General features: G+C 25.1%; 1 protein-coding gene across 1 annotated transcript; it reads right to left on the reverse strand.

Annotated features, from left to right (window-relative positions):
• Positions 1-2,883: 2,883 nt before the first annotated feature.
• On the reverse strand, positions 2,884-8,654 carry LOC129976679 (oocyte zinc finger protein XlCOF26-like). The gene is made up of 2 exons (XM_056090376.1): positions 7,441-8,654; positions 2,884-5,479 (listed from the first exon to the last, which is right to left on the reverse strand). The coding sequence occupies exon 1, from the start codon at positions 8,469-8,471 to the stop codon at positions 7,479-7,481; it is 993 nt and encodes a 330-aa protein (XP_055946351.1). The 5' UTR covers positions 8,472-8,654; the 3' UTR covers positions 2,884-5,479; positions 7,441-7,478.
• Between the last annotated feature and the right edge of the window lie 1,952 nt (positions 8,655-10,606).

A 10,606-nucleotide genomic window follows, 5' to 3' on the forward strand; every position in this document is an offset into this window, starting at 1 on the left:
ATTGCATAGTATGCGAATTTTGTTGCTTTCTGGAGTTCATCTTTAATGTCCCAAATGTTGAGTCTCCTATTTATTTATTTATTTAAAGAATAAAGTTGAATGTAAATTAATTTTTAAAAAAGATTTCAATTTCAGGAAACAGTGTGAAATTTGAACTAAAATATCGAACGTAAGTACGAGTATATAACTTTAAATTATTATAAATTATATGGTTTAAACTTTTTTCTTTAAATGAAAAACAAAGATGTTATTGTTTTTATAAATATAATTCAAAAGAGAAAGAAAGAAACCAAGAATAATTGCGACTAAAAACCTAAATTCGCAGACATTATTTAAAAACTTTCTATAATCAATGACAACTCAATTCTTTGTGTGCAAAAGAAAATTATGAAGATTTTTTTTCCCCTACACAAAAACTGCTTAGTTTAAATCAGGAAAACAAGAATGACTGCGATTAAAAATGCAAATCTGATGATATATTATTTTAAAAAGTATTACAAAAAGTGATAAATCACATTGATAATAAATAGAAAACTACAAACGGGCAAATCACAGGATAATAGTTTACTGTATATTTCTGTTTGAATTAATACTAAGGGGAAAATATCTTTTATTTTAAATGTAGTTTTATTTTGCAAATATCAATAAAACTAAATTGTGCTTGCATATATCAATCATTTTTTTATTAAATTACAATAAAAATTAGAACTGTTTAATTAAGAATAATATATATATATATATATATATATATATATATATATATATATATATATATATATATATATAATGAAGCTTTCGTTATACAGTCAGTTTCAGCAGTCATTAAGTAAAAGAATTGCAAATATTTATATGAATAAGATTTATAAGAATTTAATTGTTTGTGTATCATCAGGAAGGGAAAAGTAGGAAATTGTTTTACATGGGGGGGAGGCCTCTTTCACACACCTCACAGATAGAACATAGGGTAAAGAACAACCATGCCCAAACCAGTACTCGAACCCGGGATGCCCAGACACGGGGAAGACGCGCTACCCTTAGGCCAGGTCGCAGGCAGGAAGAGGAGTAATTAAGAAAAAAGAGCCACAGAAAACATTAACAGAATTCTATGTACGAAAAGGAAAGTTTAAAAGCAGATGTCTAACAATTTATATCATAAGAAACTTTTGATTTTCTTTAATTTCACACTTTTCATTAATAACTATTTAATTAACTGCCTCAAAATTTCATTTTCATCTTTTTTATATACTTCAGTATTTGTTAATAAAATCTGAAGTACTCCTATAATAAGTATTAATAATTTATGTAGGGAAATTAACTAAGGGCAGTTTTTATAAATCGCTACTTAAAACTGATATTCTCAATTAAAAAAAATTTCAAATAATAAAGGGATTTTATGATTATAATATTTTACATAAAAGTAGTCTTGACATTAAAAATATTAGAATATTTAGAAGTATTTTATTCTAAAACAACATATATATAGGTATATCAACTAGAAAAATTCAGATGGCAAGACTGGCTAGGGGCTTAAATTTCTGGATATCAATCAGCTAGAAACTAATGAAAGCCTCCTTTTGTTTGATTATTTATCAAAATTATTTTATTTGCCATTCAAATAAATTATTAAAATTGTATCTTAATAATAAGAAACAAATACATTTTAAATATTTATCATAAGAGAATGGTATTTCATTATAGTAAGTGCTAAATATCTACTTAATGTGTCTAGTTAATTACAAATTTAAATAATAGTAGTATATTATATTCTTTGTGTATTTAATTGCATTACAAACTAATTATAATAAAAATAAAATTCTATAGCTATTTTTATATTTTACAGAATCATTACTTTCTTTTAAACTTACTTGAAAAATAATAATGCGGTTTAAATAATGACATTAAATATGTTCCCCATGTCTCCCTAAGTATTAAAATTTGTAAAAACCTTTACATAAAAGTTGTAGAAATCAGATTGAACATATTTTAATGTCATATATTTTATGTAAAAAATCTCAAAAATTTTATACCTGTCTTAACAGAAAAATTAAAAACAAAATATATATTTGAAATAGATGTACAAATTTATTTGATCTGAAAGCGACTCCATTGAAACAAAATTTGACTTTTTCAGTATTACAGAGAAGTTTTGATAAAAAAAAAAAAAAGTACAGCAAAACTTATTTAATATTCAACCAGTTCAATTTTAAATAAGTAGATAAGAAGCAAAATAAGCAAATGCAAGCTTGTTTTAATTATTATTTTTATTTAATCAATATCAATTATTTCTGTAGCCATTCTAAAATAATAAATAAGCATAATAATATATTTTCAAAATATAATTCATGAAAATCTGTCAAAAAAGAGAAAAGAAATTGAAATTTTTGTTTCACTTCAAATGAAATTATAAAATTATTTAACAATACAAAATTCTCTCATATTTAAAATGTTATATCTTGAAATCTCTTTGAAAGTCTCTAACAGATTTTTTTTTAATGTAAAATAATTATAATAATAAATTTATCATTGAATAAATTTTTAAAGAAAGATTGATTTTAAATTTAAAGTATTGATAAAGAAAAAAAAAGAAGAAAAGAATTTTCTCGGAACAAATTTTAAAAAAAATCCCAGTAACAGAATTTTTTTTAAAAAAATAAGTCATTTTTTTAAAATAAAAAAGAAGTAGAAGCATTTGCTTGAAAACTCAGATATAGAATGACAAGTTTACAATCATTCAAGAATATTCTTTTGACTTTAAAATCAATCTATAATTATTCAATCTAAAATGTTTCAAAATAAATACCAAAGCTATTTATTACAGTATTTTCTTTTTAATTTCAAGGAAAATAATACAATAATCTCCACAAAATATTATTTACTGATATAGTAATACATATAAAAATCTTACCAACTTTTACATGAAACGGAAAAAATTTTATCACTATGTATATATTTTCAATACATTAATATTCATTTTTAACAAAAACACTTGTAAAATGTTCTCTCAAGTATAAATTTCATCACATCAATAACAATCAAATGGTTGATTTTCCTCCAAAATAGATTGATATTTTCCTACAGTAGGAAAATACTTTAAAATAATTGTTATATATTGTTTGTTGATTCTCTCAACTGTAAATAAATTTGGATTTTTTTCTCCTTTGTTCATTTGTTTTCTTTTTGCCTTTTCTTGTTTTTACTTTCATTTTAATTCTTTTTAAATTTTAAAGCACAAAATAAAGCTTATGATCTTTTATTTTTGAAGTGATCAATTTTTGCATTGCCCATACATATGACTAAGTAATAATATAGTATTGGGAGTATTTTATAGAATTCCATTGAAAAAAATTATTGAATTATTATTTTAATAGTGATATATCTTGAATAAAATTCAATTCAAGTAGATATTGTATAGAGTGAAACTGTTATGATGAACATAAAAACAGCCTTGAATATTATGGCAATGTATTTAATGTTATACATAAATTTTATTTCTTCCATCAAAAATATATATTCTTCCATTATAAAACTCTGTATTGATTGTAACAATTGTCATCTCATAACTCCAAGGATGCATACAAACACATATCTTTCAATGGTGCTTTGTTCCAATCATCAAGTTGAGTTTCCATCAATTAATTTATGCATAATATCTATTTCAGTTAAAGATAGAACTCAATACATTAAGAAAATTTGTTGGATATATTGAAGTCTTTTAAAAAAAATTGATGCAATATTTAATATATGAAATAACAAAAACCACTTTTGGAGAAATTAAACATAATAAATATATGAAAAGTTATATACAATTATAGGAATCTGACCAGATAATTCTTTAACAATTGTAAATTTAATAGGAACATACAACAAAGAAATCAAACACATTAAACATGACTAAAAATAAATAATTTTCTAACTACTTAATCCAAATCTGATGGCAAAATTTATGTATCTTTTATTTAACAAATGGAAAATTAAATCAGGGCTATAATTTCAACTAGATCTTGAAATTTAGGAAGCTTTGAGTGAAGAGAAAAAAGAAATGGAACTTAATTTTTTAAAAGTCTGAAAATTAAACTTTATGCACTATATTTATACTTTCACTTTTTAAACAAAAAAGTATTCATTTAAATAAAAATAAAGTTTATTTCTAATTTTTTTTAAAAAATATTTATAAATGTAGTAATGACTTATCAAATTATATGAATAATGTTCCCAAATGGAACAATAATACAGAAAAGCTTTAGCAAAGCCTAGAAGCTTTGGCCAGAAAGTTTAAAGGAAAAAGGTAGGATTCAAAAGAGTGTGCTGATAAAATATAAGTGTAAAAATATTATATACTGTATAATTTAGAATATTTGCAATTCTATTGCATATATTACATATCACACTCTGCATGATATCCAATAGTTTTAGGTACTGCATTATTTTCAGATTTAATAGCATAAAACAGAAATAAAAAATAGTACAACACAGAACAATGAAACATTTCTTTATAAGCTTTTCATTCAATCTAAGTGTATAAAGCTATTTGAATTGTTAAAACATGGTCAACCAAAAAAATATTAATTTTATGCTAGGTGAACAAAAAAAGACCCCCCCCCATCCTATTATCCTAGTTCTAGTTGTAAATTATATAAATATAAAAAATTTAATGTGCGTTACTTTATAATATAGTTATTACATGAAATAATAAATGAAATCAGTTGAATCTTAAGAAACACTGGTTGCCTACAGCCTAACTAGTTATTTCATGAAATAAAAACAGCACCACAATCAAATGTAAATAAATAAATACATATCATCTCTCATTCATAGTGTTATTGTACATAAAGTTGCTAACAAAGGATTTGGGGGGAAAGCAAAAATAAATTGGTAAATAAAATTTATATTCTCTACTTCAATTCAGCACGAGTATGAAGTTCACCAAAACTAAACAATAATCAAATACAGATATATTGCTCTATCAATTGTTAAAACTCAATAAATCATTATTGTTCAAGGATTCATTCACAGAAATAATAAAATAATAAAGGCAAAAAAAAAAAAATATCATTTTCAAAAAATATTGTTTTGTTAAATATTAGATATCTCAATAATTCTTGTAGCAACATAAAATTTAGTGTCATTTAACAGAATTCAATTATTGTTGTTGTTTCATTTTAAAATTGTAAAACTCATTATTAATTAGTCTTCAATATAACTTGCTATTTCATGATAAATAACAAGCTAGTATATGAAATTATCAATTTATTACATGTTAACTGATTCCACTCTTCATATCATGACATATTAAAGTATCATACTAAGTAAAAGAATTACACACTTAATAATAAAAAATATAAATGAAAATATTAATTGTTTCTCCAGGAACAATCAGTTAGAGTCCGTGAAAGAACATATTGTCTTTATTTCAAGGCTACATCAACAAATGGGAACTTGGGCCACCGGGATTAGAACCAATGATGAAAGCATCAAAGATCTGAAAATAATAATAATAATAATAATTTAAAATTTTTAAAAATCATATTTCTTTCAAAATTTTAGTATAAATATAAAAATGCATTTGTGAAAAATCTGGAAAAAATTCCAAGATGAAAGATTTAATGAATTAAGATATAAACTCTTGTTGGACTTTATTTATTATGGCATATAAAAGTCAAAGATGAATCAAATGAAAGATCACAAAACTATATCCTTTTGTTAAGTACATTTAATTTTTTAGAACATAAAACCTCAATGTAAATAAAATAACTTTTTTCAAACTCTAATGATAGGAAAATCTTATCAGCAGGCTACTATATAAAATTATGATATGTCATTAAACTAAGAAGTTCACTTCAGGATTTACATGCAAATATAATAGTAATATTTATTTTTATAACATAATTTTAATAATTAAATTGGATATAAAACAATTTAAATAAAAATTTTAAAATATAATAGTAATTATTACTGTGATAACAGAATTTTAATAACTAAATTGGATATAAATCACTTTAAATAAAAATTTAAAAGTAACTTTTTAAAAGTTAGAAAAATCACTGAATAGGGCCTCTCAAATCAGATGATATGTATAAAATAATTTTGGTCTCTCAATAATATTCATAATAAAAGTTTCTATCACTCTTGCTTAGACTAATTTTTACAGCATTATTGTTCAATTTGGATTTCTTCTTTAGTGACAGATTGTTAAATGAGATAATCCAATTAATGGTACCATCAAAACATTTGATTTAAAAAAAAATATATTTGATACATTTTCGGTTGCTAAATTTAAACTCATGCCATATGCTTCAGTCTTCCCAGATATTTTAATATTTTTAGGGGGGAGGGGGAACTATAAAAAAAAGTTGTTATGGGAAAGGATTTCAATTTTTCTAAAATCAGCATTTAAAATAACTTTTATTTTTCTTCATTATTGATAAGGGTTTTTTTGTTTTAATTTATTTTCTAGCACTGTAAGTAATAAAATGTTTTCTTATAAAAATGAGTTTTTGCTTTTCTCACCCAGTTTTTCTCAGGAAAAATTATAAGCAGCTATGCAACCTTGTAATCAGGAGTGAATACAGACAAACATTTTAAGGGGGATTATACTCAAAAATAATAAATTTTCTGATGAGATTTAGAGGGTCAATAAAAAGCACCAAATCAGCCATGGATAGGTCATCCAAAACTAAACTGTGCCATTATACGGCATATGACTTTGTTTTAAATGGAAAATTAGATCTAAATTTCCAAACTTTAATTAATTAATTTTATAGGAAATATTAATACAAATCATTATTTAAAGATTCCATGTCTAATATTAAATTTATCCAAGTTTCAACCATATAATATCTTAGTGACTCTGGATGTGTATGTGACTCCATGATTCCTTTAATGCATTCTATGAGCTTTTTTTAAGCTATTAAATAATGCATGTATAACAAAATAAAGCATGATAAATCAGTAGAAAGAAACATTCTTGACAATATTCATTGTTTTAAAAACCTTAGTATTTTTCTTTAACACTTAAACCCCTTTCTCATAAAGATAACTGTTTCCATTATAGTGAATCAAAGCACACTTACTCGTATTCAATGATGCAAAAGTAATAAAAATTGTTGTATCGTTCGATTAAAAACATTTTACCCCAATGGCAAATTGACTGTTCGCCAGAAGTTTTTATTTTTTTAAAGTGATGTGATGTGCAAGACCACACAAAGATGGATTATAAAAATAAACCAATTTGTCTAATTCTTTTAGTTAACCACTTTTAATCATTTTTTTTAATCTATCAACCAGTCATTATAGACTGATCAATTTCTCAAATATAAACACCTTTATGGCAACATTTCTTGCAGACTACAAAATACTGTCTAAGGTTGAAAGAGGGGAGGACATATTCCCTCTGCTTGTAATAAAAAACCTATGTGTTTCTATATATAGCAATCAACTTACCTTACATCAGCTACAAAATAATAAAAAAAGAATCTTTTTCATTCTTCATCTTCAGTTTTAATTTCTGTCTTCACAACAGACCATTCTTCAGATGATTCTGTATCTGAAATAACTGTTTCACAATTAATGTCATTCACATTGACTAATTCACGTACTAAATGAGTCTGGAGATGCTTGTCTTTATGGCTCTTCTGCTTAAAAGTCCTTGCACATAAATTACAAGAATATGGCCGATCTCCAGAATGCACAAGGTAATGCTGCTCAAGAGCTCCTTTAGTTTTAAAACGCTTTTGGCAAACTTGACATCCATATTGTCTATAACCCGTATGAGTCAGATAATGCTTATGCAAGTTAGTCTTTAACGTAAAAGCTCTGAAACAAACTCCACAAACATGTGGCTTTTCTCCAACATGAATTAAATGATGTTTTTCTAAGTATGCTTTAGATGAAAATCCTTTCCCACAGATATCGCACATGAAATAGAGCTTCTGTTCCGAGTGAGTCTGATAGTGTTTATTCAAATTAGTTTTCAGTGTAAAAGATTTTCTACATATCGTACAGGTATGTGGCTTCTCACCAGTATGTATAAGTTCATGCTTTTGCTGATACTGTTTGGATGTGAAACCTTTCCCACATTCAGAACAAAAATAACGCTGCTTCATAGGATCATGGGTTCTATAATGCTTTTGGAGATTGTCCTTGAGCGCGAAGGTTTTACGGCAGATTGTACATTCATGTGTCTTATCACCACCATGCAAAATAATATGCTTTTGAAGATACGCTTTGGAAGAGAAACTACGGTCACATATATCGCAGGTATGTAACTTATTTGCAGTTTTCAATACCTTTTGGTCAGGTTCAACAGAAGTGACAGTGGTAACCGTTGTATCATTGCAATCGGCGTGAGTTTTAAAATGTTCTAAGAGAGAATCTTCCTGCAAAAATGCCTTCTTGCAGATTCCGCAAATATGCGGAACGACAGTCAATCTCGTGGCACCATCTTCTGTCTTTGATGAACTAACCACAAACATCGCAGCTCATCGATTCAAATACTAAATACAAAAGGCATACAAAAACAGATCTTGCATACACACAGAAACTGATTTCTGTATAAAACGTCTTTAAATATAAACAACTGCAACAAAAATATCACACATAACGAAAAAATATTAATTGCACACAAAAGTTAAATAACTTTTTTATGGGATCATAACATTGAGTTTACGCGGTTATAGTGAAAGCAATCCACGTCCAGGTAATTCTTTTTCCCATGATGGTATAACGAAATATTCTTGAGAATTAACAAATACATATATAAAAAACAACAACAGATGTAATTGAAGAGATAAAGGTAATAAATGCAATTTCATTCTATAGTTAAAAATCTATTAAATCTAAAGAAATTTCATATTTAACCATCAAACACGTGACTTTTCTTTAGTATTTGTGTGATAAGCTCATCAAAGTTATATTGAAAGAATTATTATTAAGAAGCTTATTAAGAAGAAGAAAAGTTATTAAGAAGCCAGAAATTGTAGGCTATTATTGAAACGAGATTTCTAATTTTTACCCACTCTAGTAGTACTAAAGTTCAGTATCAGTTGCGTTAATTAATTACACCACGTGATAAAATTACATAGAGTATAGAGTTTCTTAATTTCAAAAGGTTTTGTAATGTCATTTTATAAACAAATTTTCTAATTTTTTATTAATGGATTATTGCACCTATTTCATTCTACTGTGCATATTTTCACAAAATTAAGTCTTTTATAACAATATTTGAGTAAAAAAATTGTACTTTAATCTATTTATTCAAGCCTTTTTCCGAACTTCGGTTAATTTTTATTATTTCGAGTTTGTAATGATGGAATTTTGCGATTGATTTTTCACTCGAAATTCTGCACGCTTGTGTATTCACAATCATAACACATTTTGGTGTTTTCAGATCTTAGTTATCATTTAGTATCTTAATATCATTTATTTCTTAATTTGTACGAGAGGCAACTATAAGTAAATAAAAAAAAAATTCTTAATAGTGTATTATGATGAATCGTGAATTATATTAAAGACTAAAAAGTAGAAAATAATAAGAGCAAAATGTCTGAAAAAAAACCACTTTATTAATGCAACAAAAACAAAAGCAGTTTTTCAATCAAAAATGTAAATGTCTAAAAAAATCGTAAAATCATGAAACAATAAAAACAATTCTATAAAAAATATGACTACAATAGATATCATAACAGAAAAAAAATTGCAATTCATTTTTTAGCAATTCTTAAAAAAAAATAGTTCTCTCATTGAAAATTAAAATCATAATATGAATAAAGTCATTGTGGTTTTGTATGTAGGTTCCAAATCTCCGAAACAATGGGAACAAATTCAAATCTATACATTTATTATTTACAACAAGTGAAAGAATATTATTAATTTTTCAAAATAACAAGAATTAGTTAGAACTAGCATTTTACTGTTTTCACACAGGAAATCCTAAGTAAATTATTACTCAAGAAATAATTTTATATTATTACTCAAGAAATAACTTTATACCATCTAAAAATTCAAATTTCACCTGTTTAATGGTATCGATTTAATTTCCATGCAGTTTCTTCTTAATTTTTGAAACACTTTTTTTTTCTTAAAAAAATGTAATTACAAGGATGTAGATATTTTTAAAATCAGGAAATTTAGATATATTCCATTGCTAGGTAATAATGCTGCTTTGAAATACTCTTATATATATATATATATATACTTTATTTCTAAATGTTTTTGATAATTTTTCATTTAATTTTGTGCAGTGTGCTTTCATATTTCAATTCAAAAAAATTAATTAATTTTATTCACAATCTGTAGTAATATTTATTTTATTAATATAAAAGAAGGTTACATACAAATAACGGATGTCAAAACACATTAGCAGAACCCTAAAAGAAAAGTTTAAAAGCAGAGGATTAGCAATTTATATCAGGCAGAACTATTGATTAGAGAGTTATTGATGAAGAGAGCTTTTACTGGCTTATGATACAAGATAATATATTTAGTTTATTTTCATTTTTACAATATTCTATTTCAACTATATTCTGTTGCAGTTGTATGGTAAAAAATGAATGCAATATTGCAAGTGAACTCTCTCTAGTTGTAAATAATTGTATAAAATAAGGACAAC

The sequence above is a fragment of the Argiope bruennichi genome, chromosome 7 (assembly GCF_947563725.1).
Source record: "Argiope bruennichi chromosome 7, qqArgBrue1.1, whole genome shotgun sequence".
Taxonomy (NCBI): domain Eukaryota; kingdom Metazoa; phylum Arthropoda; class Arachnida; order Araneae; family Araneidae; genus Argiope; species Argiope bruennichi.

What these genes read in the sequence shown, in the direction of transcription:
- LOC129976679 (XM_056090376.1), bottom strand. Translation starts at nt 8,471, where the DNA reads ATGTTTGTGGTTAGTTCATCAAAGACAGAAGATGGTGCCACGAGATTG.